The following is a 16,179-nucleotide window of genomic DNA, read 5'->3' as shown; positions in this document are numbered from 1 at the left end:
AGTCTTTGACTGGTTTCTCTGGGCTACTGGTTTCCTTGCATGGAAAAGGCAGGTTTGGGTTAAAGTCACTAGCAACTGTTTTCAAAGCTGTGTTCTTATCTTTCCTTAAGTATTTTACAAAAAAATCATAGTGTAACTGTTGAAAAGTCCCTTTGCGGGCCCGGAGAGATAGCACAATGGTGTTTGCCTTGCAAGCAGCCGATCCAGGACCAAAGGTGGTTGGTTCAAATCCCGGTGTCCCACATGGTCCCCTGTGCCTGCCAGTAGCTATTTCTGAGCAGACGGCCAGGAGTAACCCTTGAACAACGCTGGGTGTGGCCCAAAAACGGGGAAAAAAAAAAAAAAAAAAAAAGAAAAGAAAAGAAAAAAGAAAAATCCCTTTGCAAAATAGAGACACAGGCCAGGGTCGGGGAAACAAATCAAGGGGACCAGCAGAAACAGAGGTTCAATTCCTGGTACCGCATGGTCCCCTGAGCACCAGCAGCAGCGACTCTTGAGCACAGGGCTGGGAATAGACCCGAGCCCCATCAGATGTGGTCCCAAATGAAAACAAGACAACAAAAGAAATGCAACATATTAACTGTGACCATAGAAAATGGCAATGTCTGGTTGGAGCTCAAATCTCCTCCTACTTGCAAATGCTCATGATGACTTTGCAATACAGTACTAAATCCCATAGTCCACTCATTACTCGACACAAAACACTTACTAGAATAAACCCCATTTCCTTAGATACCTTCATATTCGCTTATATGGACAGCACTCTAAAATTTCAGTACCAATTGTCATAAAAATATGTGCCTTCGTTCTCACTAACGCAAGCCAGAAAATCCAGAAAGCAGGCCAGAATGTGTCCAAATTAGCCTGCAACGGGTCCAAATGCAGACCAAGCAAATACAGACCAAACACATTTCCCTTCCCATGGACTTCCAAGGCATCCAGAGTCGATTGCCTCTTGAGGCAAAATGACAAATTACACAAGACTGAGACAATCATAAACACTCAGGATACCAACCCACTGTCTAGGATATTGAAAATAGATAAACAACCAAGTCCAAGAGAGGCCAAAGATCTAAATTTCAGACCTAAACAAAGGTACAAATTGCAATAAAGTCTAAAAACACTGAAACTTTACTACGTGAAAATATACCCACACATACAAACCTTTAAAGCCTTCAGGGTACACCTCAGAAAGAAATTTAGTGTTGATGTCTCCTTTTATGAAGCGTGAGTTGATAATCACCTCTCGAAGTAATGCGATGTTATGTGTAACGCCTAAAAAAGAAAATAAAATGACACAGGATTGAACTGCAGAACGATATGCTGATTAAGAAATAATCCCTTGGAGGGGGCTGAATTAATGGGTTGGGTCACAGGCACTGCATGCAGGTTTTACACTGTCTGATTTCCCTAAGCACTGCCAGAAGTGACCAACACACAGTCACCCAGCTGAGAAGAACCCCTTAGAACTGCCAAGTGTGGTTGAAAAAAAAATCAGAGGCTAGAGTGATATAACACAGCAGGAAGAGTATTTGCCTTGTAACGCAGCTGACTCGGGTTTGATTCCTGGCATCCCATATGGTTCCCCCAAGCCTGCCAGGTGTGATTCTTAGAGCGTAAAGCCAGTAGTAATGCCTGAACGCCACCAGGTGTGGTCCCAAAACCAAACATACATATATATATATATATATGTTTGTTGCTAGGTCCTAGGGCACTGGTGATAAATTATTCTATATAAGGATTGAATATATATTGAATATATAGATATATATATATATATATTGAATATATATAGTGCCCTAGGACCTAGCAAAAAGCAACAGCTTACAAAGTATGTTTCTCCTTTAGTTCAAATAACACCAAAAATAAATAAACTTGAACTAACAATAAAATTAAGTACAAACTTAAGAAGATTGTGTTGGCAAATTCAATAGTGGAAAAAACTCCCTCCCTTTTATTGGGAGGAAGTATCAGAGATTACAGTGCTCCGGGTTTAATCCTGGCTTTGTTCTCAGGAATTGTTTCTGGTGGTGCTTGGAGAAAATATGGAGCATCGGGGATTGAGCCCACAGTAGCCGTGTACAAGGCAAAGTCCCTCCCCACCGCACTATCTCTCAAGCCCCTGTAGGTCTTTATAATACATAGCACTAGAAGAGCTAGATAACTGGCTAGGAAAAGTAAAATGTAAACTCAACCCGAACTCACAACATTGGCAAATGCTATGCCAAATTAGATAGCACGCGTTATCCAATGAAATGTAAAACCTAAGACTAAAAGAAAAGAGGGAAATCTAGTTCCTTGAGAAAAGTCACAAATCGTTAACACAGAGAAACCAAAAAGAATATTGGCAACTTGCACCTTATCAAAATTAAGGTATCTCTGCTTCCAATGACACAGGACAAAATATGAACTGGGCAGAACATGTTCACCACATACATGCATGAGAACTTGTCAGTGGAATCAGTGAAGGATGCTTAGGCACAAGAACAAGATGAAACAGCAAACTAAAGAATGAACAAAAGAAGGAACACTGCACAAAAGACGGTCAACTAATGGTCAGAGCAGACCAGAAGTGCTGTCCGACATCCTTAGAGTCAAAGAAGTCTCCTCAACCCCAGCTCAGGGCTATGAAACCACAAGCTGGATGCCACTCAGGGTGCGTTGGCAGCACAGTGGGATTGTGGGACATTTGTCAACTCCTAGTAAGAATGTGAATCTGCCCAAGGCACTGAAGGAACCTTGGGAGCTCCTAACAGATTCCAGCTTCTAAATTCAACAGATCTACAAGCTGACTGTAACTCTTAAGTATCTACCCAAATTAAATGTGGAACTGGAGGGGCCGGAGAGATAGCACAGCGGTGTTTGCCTGGCAAGCAGCCGACGCAGGACCGAAGGTGGTTGGTTTGAATCCCGGCGTCCCATAGGGCCCCCCGTGCCTGCAGGAGCTATTTCTGAGCAGAGAGCCAGGAGTAACCCCTGAGCACCGCCGGGTGTGGCCCAAAACAACAACAACAACAACAACAACAAAATGTGGAACTGGGGTGATTAGTGCTGGAAAACAAACCTGGGCTTCCTGGATGACTAAAGCTGCAGAGCCAGGAGTTGCCTTAGCACTTCTAAGTGTGACCCAAAAAAAAAAAGGAAAAATATATTCATGGAGATTTGATTTAAAATAGATATAGATATAGATGGATGATGAATAGACAAATAGATAATTATAGATAGATAGATTATACATCAATATAACAATAGATAATTATACAAGACCGGGCCCGGAGAGATAGCACAGCCGTGTTTGCCTTGCAAGCAGCCGATCCAGGACCAAAGGTGGTTGGTTCGAATCCCGGTGTCCCATATGGTCCCCCGTGCCTGCCAGGAGCTACTTCTGAGCAGACAGCCAGGAGTAACCCCTGAGCACCGTCGGGTGTGGCCCAAAAAACAAAAACCAAAAAAAAAAAAAAAAATCTGATTATACAAGACCAAGCCAGTGTCATTTTGTCATTTTGTCATTCATGAGGACAAAAAGAATAAAGGCAGATCACCAAAATCTTGGTGCCTCAACCAGTTGGCCATAAGATAGGACCAAAAATTACCATTAATGCCAAGTTGGGGCACACTCAGTTTTGTTTTGTTTTTCTTTTTAAAATCTCAAAGCTCCAAAGCTCAGACACTAAGGAACTAATAAGCAACAGGACTGAAAGTGATTTTCTACCCCACACTAACTGCCCCGCCTTCAGTGCTCAAAGTTTAAGCACTGGGAAGAGAGCAGAGGGCTCTTGGGGGGGAGGGGGACTGTCCAGCTTCAAATACGCTAACATGGCTTCCTCCTACAAGTGATGCCTTTGATAGCCACAGGTGGGGGACAGAGGGTGACCCCCATTGAAGTTCACCGGGTCTCATGTGTATGGGAAATCACAGGCCTGTCCACAAGAGAGACAGCCCCTTGGCAAGCTTCCTCCCGGCTACCTGCTGTTTCCCAAACACTGGCCAGACATGGCCAGGATCAAATAGGCCAAGAGCCGCCAGAGCGCTGTGCGGGCCAGAAACTGGCCAGGTCATGTCTCAGCTCTCAAGTTTCTCCGTCTTAACTGGAGCTCACCATGGTCTCACGCCAGTAGAGACTGGATTTGTACAATTAATAGTAGTTGAGTGAGCCTTACTATGGAGAGTTGTCCTTCCTTTCCTGTCTTCATATAGTTTTAACCCAGAAGTAAGCCAGATGAGTGACTCATAGAAACCAGAGATTCAGTTCTAGCTATATTTCGAAAATTTTCACAGTTTTAAAAAATATAATTTACTTTATTTGAAGACCACATATCACCTGGTTGGCATAGCTGATAATAATACATTTGTTTCCAGATACGTGGGAGCAAAATAATTTGAGGGAGGGGGGGGAGAAGTACCGCAACAAAAATTTTTGTGAAAATTATTTTTTCTTGCAATGAGGTTATTAAGACACTATCAAAAGGTTTAGTAAGCACTTGTTGCTAGTTGACCATTCTGTCAGTTCTTTTAAAAAATAATTGGTGTGGCCGGAGAGATAGCATGGAGGAAAGGCGTTTGCCTTGCATGCAGAAGGACGGTGGTTTGAATCCCGGCATCCCATATGGTCCCCCAAGCCTGCCAGGAGCAATTTCTGAGTGCAGAGCCAGGAGTAACCCCTGAGCACTGCTGGGTATGACCCAAAAAGAACAATAAGAACAGAATTGATGTTTTTGATATTGATATGGACTGGGGTTGTTGGAGTAACTTTCCCTTTCACCTATTTTTTAAACTCTGTATATGAAAATCCTTTCAGAATCACAAACATTTCATAAAACGGTGCAAGGAGTACAGAAGTACAGCGAAGGGGCCGGTGAGATGGCGCTAGAGGTAAGGTGTCTGCCTTGCAAGCGCTAGCCATGGAAGGACCGCGGTTCAATCCCCCAGCATCCCATATGGTCCCCCCAAGCCAGGGGCAATTTCTGAGCACTTAGCCAGGAGTAACCCTGAGCATCAAACAGGTGTGGCCCAAAAAAACAAAACAAAACAAAAAAAAGAAGTACAGTGGTACTGTCTGTTCTCTACCCGGATTGCCCAAAAATCACCACCCTAGCCCACATATTTGTTTTATCACTCAACTCTTTCTCTCAGTATATAGGCTCCCACTTGCACAGTTCTTTTGTTTGTAAATAAATTCTTTCACTGAATCACCATGAGATAGTAGTAACAAAGTTGTTCATGATTGAGTTTCAGACCTACACCCTTCAGCAGTGCAGGGTTTCTGCCACCAACTCCCCCAGTTTTGCCTCCCACCCCCTCTACCTGCCTCTATAATAGACATTTTTCTTCTCTTTTTCTCTACTTCTCTCTCTTCCATTTTTTTCCTTTTAGACATAGTACTCATACAATTCTCTGCCTTAAACATTTGCAATTCAGATATCCCTTTATCTCTGTAATTCTCACTGCATATTTCCTAAGATGAAGGCCAATCCCTTAAGCAATCGCAGTACAATGACCAATCTAAAGATTAACAATGAGTTTCGGGGTCCAATCAATTGACCCTGTTTAAATTCCATCAACTGTCCCATTAATGACCTTTCATAGAAAAAAGATTTAGGGGTGCAGGACTCCATCAATGTCACTGACTCTTAGACTAGAGCAGTCTATATTCTCCCCCCTTTTTTTGTTTCTGGACCTTGACAATTTCCAAGAGATTGAATTCCAACTTGACTGACCCAAGGTTTCCTCAGAATTACAGCCGGGTTCTAAATCTAGGGCAAGAACTTTCCAGAAACTAGGTGCCTTTCTCCATGTCATGCTGCATTGGGATCTGTTAATAGGGCCAGTTCTGTTGCCCATGTTCATGTGGCCAACACATGTTCCCCACCTTATTTCCACATACTAACTTTAATATGTGATGAGAGGGTTCACCCCACAATCTGGTGGCGTCCAAATTCTGATCTCTCTGTATTTGTTCGATAGTTCTACTTTAAGGAAAAGCTAGATCTTCTAGGCCATTTCTCTCCCTTATGTACCCACAAACTCCACTCTATTCTAAAATTTTCACCCACTAAGAGCCCCTTTTGAATTAGGGGCTCATATCTTATGGATGTCATTTGGGGGGGGGAACACTTGTCAAGTTTCTTACACAAGAAGTTTGTGGTCTGTCTTGAAGTCCTCCCAAAGTTCACCCCCATCAGGAAGCACTGTTCCTATTTTGGAGAGAGGGACACTTCAGAAAACACCATCTGGAGCTTGGAGCACCCTGTACTAGGAGTATCAAAAGTCCTGTGACCTTGATAGAGAGTGGGACTCAACCAAGGGTGGTCTGTGTCCCAGGGGACATCTGGGTAAATCTCGCTCTTACCCAAGCTCTGTCATTTATTGAGTAGAGGCTACGGATGCGTGTGATCACCATCCTGCAATGCCCCGCCCAGCCCCTCACTACAAGGGCTCAGTCTTCACCCAGATCAAAGGGCCCAGACCCAAAAAACTCTGAGCACGAGAATGTTTTGAGAGAGAGCATGTGAAAGGATGTGTATATTTATTTACTGACCAATGTTTTAAACTGAGTTCACATGGGTGTATTCAATTTCCATTCAACTCCAGAAGGTCCATTCTTCCCGTGCCTACCCCCACACCTGTATCCCCACTTCCCCAACATTAAAGGAACTGCTCTCTTACTATCTACAACATAGTGGTACATTTCCCCAATCCAAGAATATAATTAAGCACATTCCAGAACCAGAACTGTAATCCATGAATTAGGAAAAACTAAACTCTAACTAAAGTTGAACATTTATTTTTAAAGTATGCTGCCTTGGGGCTAGAACGATAGCACAGCCGGGAAAGCACTTGCTCTGCCCATAGCTAACTTGGCATCAATACCCAGCATTCTTTATGGTTTACCAAAAGTGATCCCTGAGTGCAGAGCCAGGACTACGATCAGAATATTCTGGAAGGAAAGAAAGGGAAGGAAGGAAGAAAGGAAGGGAAGGAAGGAAGGAAGGAAGGAAGGAAGGAAGGAAGAGGAAGAAGGAAGGAGGAAGGAAGGAGGAAGGAAGGAAGGAAGGAAGGAAGGAAGGAAGGAAGGAAGGAAAGGAAGGAAGGAAGGAAGGAAGGAAGGAAGGAAGGAAGGAAGAAGGAAGGAGAGGAAGGAAGGAAGGAGGAAGGAGGGAAGGAGGGAAGGAGGGAAGAAAGGAGGAGGAGGGAAGGAGGGAAGGAAGAAGGAAGGAAGGAAGGAAGGAAGGAGGGAAGGAAGGAGGGAAGGAAGGAAGGAAGGAGGAAGGAGGGAGGGAGGGAAGTAGGGAGAGAAAGAGGGAGAAAGGAAGGAAAAAGGAAGGAAAAAAAAGGAAAGAAGAAAGAAGAGATAGAAAGAAAAAAGGAAGGAAGGAAGAGCAAGAAAGAAAGAACTAAAGAAAGAAAGAAAGAAAGAAAGAAAGAAAGAAAGAAAGAAAGGAAGGAAGGAAGGGAAGGAAGGAAGGAAGGAAGGAAGGAAGGAAGGAAGGAAGGAAGGAAGGAAGGAAGGAAGGAAGGAAGGAAGGAAGGAGGAAGGAAGGAGGAGGAAGGGAATTTTTTGGGGGATGACTAAAAAGCTGATACATCAAACAGGGTGCTCAATCAAATAGGGTGCTTGCCTTGCATGCAGCCAACCCCAATATGATCCCACGAACCCCACTAGAGGTAATTCTTGAGCACAGAACCAGAGTAAGCTCTGGGCACTGACAGCTGTGGCCTCAAAACAAAGCCAAAAGGACCGTATTTGCCGGCGTATAAGACAACTGGGCGTATATATAAGACGACCCCCTAATTTTGCAGTTAAAACATAGGTTTAGGCCTATATCGATGTATCAGACAGAACTTTCCTGTGCTGCATGTGTTCCTGTGCTCATGTACCACAGTGAACCAATCACAACAAGCAAAGGTTCAGAGGTTATACTGGAATAGACTTCCTCTCTGACTCTGACCCATCTGAGCAGGCTTTTGACAGTGTAGATTCGGGTCCAGACATTGTCTAATTTGCATGCATCAAAAGCTGGCTTGGATTGGCAGAGTCAGAGAGGCAGTCCGAAGCAGCCTGGCAGTGATTGGTGCAGGATAGAGTTGGAGAAATTCATTTTGTGGCAATATTGAGACAATTATTCGTTTAGAGCGGCATATTGAAATATTTTTCGGGATATACTTGGTGTATAAAGACGACCCTGATTTTCGGTTTGACTTTTTTTTGTTTCAAAAGGCGTCTTATATGCCAAAAAATATGGTATACTGTCGAGCTGGAGACACAGTTTAGGGCTTAGATCAGTTTCCTTTCATCCTACTAATCTCAATCCTCCTGGACACATGATCCCCTTGAGCACTGCCAAGGGTCTCTCACTCCTTAGTCAGAGTCAGAAATAGCTCCTGAGTAATGCTGGGTGAGTCCTAAATCAATCAATCAATCAACCAACCAACCAAATAATAAAAGTCAGGCATTGTATCTTTTAGCCTGAGGGGTATCCAAGAAATTAGAAGTGAGTTAGGGTTAGGGTATCACCCAGTAGTAATGCATAGCTTCACTAGTATGAGGCTGGGCTCAAGATCCAGTGCCAAAAAATGAGCAAAAATTATTCTAATTAGCCTTTTCTCTCCCTCCCTTTCAGTATGCAAATAATATTCCTATGAGCCTTGCTGGCTGGACCCACAGGCGCCCTTCTAATTCAGCCCTCAAGGTCCCATAACCATTTCAAAATAAATCACTTTCCAATTGCAAACCTTTGTCTTCCTAATTCATTTCCCAGCTCCTTCAGGACCTATTCCAGAACGTTATCATTTCTTTCTACCATAGAGATGCTTACCAGAGTCAATGGCCCTGAATCCATTGTGTAGAGTGAATTGGTCTGAAATGCAAAGAGATGGAAGACAAAGAAAAGGCCATATCCAAAGACCACGGACAAATGTGGATTAGCAACGGATGGGGCCACAAACACAGATGAGGAAGACACTTCGAGGACCAAGCACGAAGCTGAAATCTCCAGATGAGTTGGCAGATGAGCTGAGACTCCGGCATGGGCACATGTTACTTATGGTTCAGGAAAGATAGTCTTACCCATTCAGATGCACGCTGGAGGATTTGGGAGTGAAGTGCATGGGTGTCTGCAACTTTTGTTCAAGAGAGTCCAGGAAAAAAGAATAGGAGAGAGAAAGGAAGGAAAGAAGGCAGAGTGAGAAAACAAAGAAGGGGAGAGATTAAGCAGGGGCAGTAATATGCAGAGATCTAGGTAAACAGAGATCTAGAGATCTAGTATACATAGGTATACTGAGGATGCTTTCAACTTTACTTGGGCCTTCAAAATGCCTAAAAAAAGAAAAAGAAAAAAACCAAATGGCTGGGTAATGGTATCAAGAAAAAGTTTTGTGATAGAGCTTGTTTTTGGTTCCAGGAGTCAAACCCATGGCCTGAGTACAAACAGAGCACATATCTGGCCCTTGCCAAGTCACATTCCTGGCCCCAATAGACCTTCTGAAACCTTCCAATTCCCACTGTATTTTTATATGCCATTAACACAGCATATGTTGTGTTAAAACCTCTGGATTTCTACTATACTTTTGAGTTATTTATATATATTTCCCATACCAACTATACCAGAAACTCCTTGATGTAATGGCTAGGATCCCGCACATGGTCATTCCTTCATCCCACAAGCACTGCTTCCCCTACCACATGTCAGGTGGCAGAAAAGTGACAAGAGAAACGCCATTATGGCCTGCACACACCTCACATTCTAATGAGCACTTAGCAACTAATTCTTTGCCTACTGGTAGGTATAGGGCCAATGGTTGGGTACACCAGGAGAGAGGACGCAATTGAGTCATACTGCAGTGCCCACAGCACCAGGCATGGCCTAAGACAGGCTATCAACACCTGCTCACATGCTGAAGCTGTGGCACACTCCACCGGCTGGTTTGGCTGAAGTGATCTGAAAACAGAGGATTTTGTTCCTTAAAGGAAAAATCTTACACCCTTTTTCCAAGCCCCTCTACTTACTCTCTCTCTCTCTCTCTCTCTCTCTCTCTCTCTCTCTCTCTCTCTCTCTCTCTCTCTCTCTCTCTCTCTCTCAAGTAACCTCCATTTGTTGGCTTTTGGTTTTTCTCTTTTTGAAGGAGTCACACCTTCAGAGCTCAGCTCGCCTCACTCTGTTTGTTCAGGGATCATTCCTGGCAGTGCTTGGAGGACCAGAGGGCGGGTTGCAAGCCTGACAAGGGCCTTACCCACCATACTATCTCTCTGTCTCCAGTGGTGTCAGTTTTGTAATCAGTGTCTACTGATTTATTTTCATTTTATTTGATAGTTATTGCAGTATGCTGAGGGCTACGTGATGCTGAACACAAACCCAAGGTTTCAAGCCTCATCCGTAATCCTGCTCATCCATGTTCTGTCCTTGCATAGCAGATGGGGATGGGATCTCTCAGTCCTTGGCTTTCTGCTTTTAACTTCATTTCAACTAATCCCAAATGGTTTCTCTTTGTTTTCCTACAAGTGGCAACTGCTTACTCTATTTTTTTGTGTGGTGGGGAGGTAGAGAAATAGTATTCCACGGTATACATACAAACAACCTCTTCTTCACCCAGTATCTATGGACACGCTCTTTGTATATCACTTATCTTCACTGCAATTGGGGCAGGTGAAATTTTTTGTAAAATGATTTTCATGCTCATCAAGTCTACACCCTGAGGTGGTACTGCTAAAACATAGGTACAAGGTCTGAGCGTTCACTTCTGGGGACCCCTCAAGAAGGGGCTGAGACTTTACTTTTTATATCTTCGCTTCCTATCACTGAGGGCTGGCTCCTTTGCTCCTCTAACTCTTACCCAACACCTGCTGTGTAGGATGCAAGTCCCCTGGACATGAAAGCAGTATCTCACTGTGGTTTGCATTTCCCAAAAATAAGAGACAAGGAAATTGTTTCTTAAGTCCTAGTTGGTCATTGGCATGGTTTCTTGGGAAAATGTCTATTCATCGCTTCTTTTCATTTTTCCCCCCTGGGTGAGTTCTTGAGATACCTTCTAGGAATCCTTTTTTTTTTTTTAAAGGTTTTTTTTTTTCTTCTTTTTTTTGGGGGGCCACACCCGACGTTGCTCAGAGTCACTCCTGGCTGTCTGCTCAGAAATAGCTCCTGGCAGGCACAGGGGACCATATGGGACACCGGGATTCGAACCAACCACCTTTGGTCCTGGATCGGCTGCTTGCAAGGCAAACGACGCTGTGCTATCTCTCCGGGCCCATCTTCTAGGAATCCTTTATCAGAGACATGATATAAAATGTATTTTCCTATTTTGTAGACTTTGGAATATATATTTTTCTGTTTTCTATCCAAAAGTTGACCATTGAACACAGTCCTAACTGCTTTTGTTTTGTTTGTTTGTTTGTTTGGGGGGGGCACACTGGTGAAGCTCAAGGGTTACTCCTGGCTATGGGCTCAGAAATCTCTCCTGGCTTGGGGGACCATATGCGACACCGGGGGATCGAACCTTGGTCCATCCTAGGCTAGTGCAGGCAAGGCAGACTCCTTACTGCTTGCGCCACCGCTCCAGCGCCAGTCCCAACTGTTTATCTCTGCTCAAACTCCCCTCATCACGTGAGACAAGTCCACAAGGACGCTTCAGTGCTGTGTCCTTCATGGTCCTGGCACATATCGAGATCTTTTAAGTCATTTTGAATTCGATTTTCTTTTTGAGGTGAGGAGAGTCATCTAGTTTCACTATTTTCCATGTGCATATTTTTCTCACAATCACGTATGGAGAGATGTTCCTTTCTCCACTGCACATACATCCCTGTCTCTTCTGGCACCCATTAATCTCTGAGCTTTTAATTCTTTCCATGAAGGTTTGCTTGTTTGTTTTTGTTTGCTCAAAGCTTATTCCTGGCTCTGCCCTCAGGGGTCACTCCTGGAAGGGTCTAGAATGTGGAATGCAGGAAATTCAACCGGGTTGACTGAGTGGAAGACAAGTGCCATTCCAGCTATAAAATAGTTTCAGCATGGTGGACACACCTGGTAGAGCTCAGGGATTACTACTGGCTCAGGAGATGACATGGAATACTGAGGATTGAACCCAAATCTGCCACATGTAAGGCAAGTGGCCCCCCACTATACTATCTCTCCAGCCCCAAGTCCAGGAAAGGTTTTTTAACTCAATGTTGGTTTTTGGCCACATCTGGAAGTGCTTGGGGCTTATTCTTGACTCTGTTCAGGGGTCACCCCTGGCAGTACTTGGAGAACCATATAAGGAGCTGGAGAATCTTAACGGGGTAGCTTACATGCTAAAGCCAGATAAGATAGGGACTAGGGCTTGCCTGGTAAGTCACATATTAGAAGGTCAGAACTTCAGACCGAGCTGGAAAGGAAAATCCATCTACACCCAAAAGAGCACCTTGCTCTGTCGCTTCACTTAAAACTACCTCACCTGGTAGCAGAGTCAGAATGACAGCACAGTAAGGAAGGTGTTTGCCTTGCTGTGGCTGACCTGGGTTTGATCCTCAGCATCCCATATGGTCCCCTGAGCCTGTCAGGAGTAACTGCTGAGTGCGGAACCAGGAGTTACCTCTGGGCACCACCAGGTAGGACCCCCGAAATGAAAAAAATAAAAAAACCTACATGACCTGGTAGACCAATATTTAAGGTATAAAATGCCAGTCAATTACCAGGAAATATACTAAACACAAAAGGGCTATATTGCAAATCTGGGAGAGAGTTTCTTTGAGAAAGGAGAGAAGAAAAGAACTTTGAGTTGAGACCAACAACCACTTAACATCCTGACAAATTGCCTGACTTTGAGAATCCATGCTCTGGGGCACAGCTTTGTAATGTGGCCCATGGCCTAATGGACAAGGGGCTCACTGGCCTTCAGGGAAGGTACTGTGACCTCAGGTGCAACTGGGGGGAAGAATTTTTGATTATCAGCTCTGACAAGCTTTCATGTACCTTCTGTCTTCTCATAGTCACAGAATCAACAAACTGCCTGATCTGAAATCCGAATCTTAATGGCACAAAATTTAAATTTCCGGTGATGGAAAGGGTGCACTGGTGAAGCCATACATTGTATGACTGAAACCCAACAATAAATAACCACGGTGAGTAATCCCGGTGCTTAAATAAATCCCTTAAAAATATTTTTTTAGGGCCCGGAGAGATAGCACAGTGGCGTTTGCCTTGCAAGCAGCCCATCCAGGACCAAAGGTGGTTGGTTCGAATCCCGGTGTCCCATATGGTCCCCCGTGCCTGCCAGGAGCTATTTCTGAGCAGACAGCCAGTAGTCACCCCTGAGCACCGCCGGGTGTGGCCCAAAAAAAAACCAAAAAAAAAAACAAAAAAAAAAAAAAACTTTTTTAGGGCCCGGAGAGATAGCACAGCAGCGTTTGCCTTGCAAGCAGCCGATCCAGGACCAAAGGCAGTTGGTTCGAATCCTGGTGTCCCATATGGACCCCCTGGCCTGCCAGGAGCAATTTCTGAGCATGGAGCCAGGAGTAACCCCTGAGCATTGCCGGATGTGACCCAAAAACCACAAAAAAAAAAAAAAATTTAAATTCTTTTGACACATCACACCCTAAAGGTATTTGTAGTGTTTCGTAAATATATTTTATGAAATATTTTTTAAATATTTTTTGCGCAAAGGCATTTTGTATTGTTTTGAAATTAAATTTCGTGGGGCCGGCGAGTTGGCACTAGAGGTAAGGTGTCTGCCTTGCAAGCGCTAACCGAGGAAGGACCGAGGACGGCGGTTTGATCCCCCGACCCCCCAAGCCAGAGGCAATTTCTGAGCGCTTAGCCAGGAGTAACCCCTGAGCATCAAACGGGTGTGCCCCCCCCAAAAAATTAAATTTCGTAATTTGATTCTAAATATGTCACCATTTGAATTTATAATAAAATGTTTCATTGTAATGCAGCTAATAAAGAACTACCAAAATGAACTGCAATATGTATATTTCTATATTTTGCAAAGAATATATATTTCTATATATATAATTCTAGGGCATGCTGAGTAAATCTCTTCTTTTTTATTTAATTTTTTTTGGGGGGTCAGACCAACAACACTCAAGGGTTACTCCTGGCTCTGAACTCAGAAATCGATCCTGGCTGGCTCAGCGGACCATATGGGACACCAGGAATCAAACCAGGGTCAGTCCTGTGTTGGTCACGTGTAAGGCAAACACCCTACTGCTATGCTATAGCTTTGGCCCCAGTAATTTTTTTTCTTATCTTTTTTTTTTTTTTTGGTTTTTTATTTTTGTTTTAGGGTCACACCCGGCATCGGTCAGGGGTTACTCCAGGCTCTATGCTCAAGAAATCTCTCCTGGCAGGCTCAGGGGACCATATGAGATGCCAAGATTCAAACCACCATCCTTCAGTGTGCAAGGCAAACACCCTATCTCCATGCTATTTCTCCGGCCCCCTAATTCTCTTTTCTTAAAGGAACCATTAAGACTGAAAACCTTGGCTCAGTGAGACATCAAAATTTCATGAAAATGAGAGCACACGCGCGCACACACACACACACACACACACACACACACACACACACAGTCCACCTCAGAGCAACTATCTCAAATGCATGAGCTTATCATGCAAGCTCATTAGAAACCAAAATCCAGTCATCTAAACACCCATAACTTAAAAAACATCTAAAACACCCATAACTTTAATATTTAAGAGATTAAAATATTAAAAAAGAGAGGTGGGGTGAAGGGAGAGAGAGAAATCCACAGGATAATTATAAATGTTTTCAAAGTCCCAGGAAGGACGACTGACTATCCTGCCAAGTACCAAAGAGGTACGTGTCCGTAAACAGATAGAAACACATCCCCAAATGAGACGTGTCCAAAACACAGACTACAATAAGAGAGTAAGCACAGGACACACAATACAATACTCTTCTGGAGCAAACAGGTCCCTCAGAGCTACTCACCAACATACTGAACAGCCCCAAGAGCACAGGACAGTTATAAACCCCGCATAACTCCAAGACTCAGCAAAATGGAAGAGGAGAAGGAACCAGAAAGTAATGTTCCCCATTTGGAGAGGATCTGGCTATCCGTGCTGATTCATTTTTCTTTCTCTAATGACATATGGATACACTTAAACCGGGCAGTGACAAAGGTGGACTGTTTGCACAGGAGAGACAGTAATAGCTGTTTGATGATGGAGGAAGAGAAGAGAGTGAGGGCATGAGGGAGGAGAAAAAAAAGCTCTTCTGAGCTCAGAAGAGAAAAGCCAGGAGAAGGAATGGAAGGGCTGTGTGAACAACCAATAGGCCAGCAGCAGAGAAGGAACAGGGAGACAGGAAAAAATGGTGCCAGAATAGTACCTCCCCATCTTGCCATGCTGGTACAGTGTGTGAATGGGAGTATGGTCTGGCTGTACCCTTGTTGCAGAGTGGGGCTCAAGAGGTGGGGAGCTGCAGGCTGACGGAGCCCTGAGTGCAAGGCACTTCTCCAGGTACCCGCAAAGCTATAGCTGATGTTTCCAGTGGGGCCGCTTACAGGCTGGCCCTGCCTGCTTGAGGTTTTGGTTTTGTAAAACTGGTTTTGTTTAGGGGTGTATAGTATTATTAATATTACTGTTATTATTAATGACAGCATTATATCATTATATTATTATTCTATCAGGACTTATTTCTCACTCTGCGATAAGGTAGCACACTTGGCAAGGCTCAGAAAGTACCAGATGGGATGCAGAGGAATCAAAGCCAGGTTGGCTGCATGCTATGCAAGTGTTCTACTCACCGTACTATCTCTCTAACCCATTAGGAGACTTTTTTTTATTAAACTTCATATGGGCTTCAGCGGGTAGGACAGGCACAGAATCCCTCCACATTCTACCACAACCCAGATCCAGCCTCCCACATTCCAGTGCATGAGTACAGACACATCAGTTATCACGAATCAAAGGGAACTGAAAGTCAATGCTGGATTTGCTAGCCAATAAGTCTTTTTTGTTTGTTTGTTTGGGGGACACACTGGCAGCACTCAGGGGTTAGTTACTCCTGGCTCTGTACTCAGAAATCGCTCCTGGCAGGCTCAGGGAACCATACGGGATGCCAGGAATTGAACCTGGGTCTGTCCTGGGTCAGCAGCATGCAAGGCAAATGCCCAAGCACTGTGATATCTGTAACTCTGGCCCCTCCGAAGGTCTTTTAACAGGCTAAACTATGGTCTTTGCATGG

At 44.1% G+C, this 16,179-nt stretch overlaps 1 protein-coding gene across 1 annotated transcript in view; it reads right to left on the bottom strand.

Annotated features, from left to right (window-relative positions):
- PCCA (propionyl-CoA carboxylase subunit alpha) overlaps positions 1-16,179 on the bottom strand; it is a 263,459-nt gene that overhangs the window by 120,277 nt on the left and 127,003 nt on the right. The window contains exon 17 of the mRNA XM_049778616.1: positions 1,165-1,275. Coding sequence (XP_049634573.1) covers positions 1,165-1,275 — 111 coding nt within the window. The remainder of the gene's footprint in view (positions 1-1,164; positions 1,276-16,179) is intronic.

Source organism: Suncus etruscus, chromosome 8 (genome assembly GCF_024139225.1).
Source record: "Suncus etruscus isolate mSunEtr1 chromosome 8, mSunEtr1.pri.cur, whole genome shotgun sequence".
Taxonomy (NCBI): Eukaryota; Metazoa; Chordata; class Mammalia; order Eulipotyphla; family Soricidae; genus Suncus; species Suncus etruscus.
The sequence above is the reverse complement of the archived record's forward strand: the minus strand, read 5'-3'. Positions and strand labels throughout refer to the sequence as shown.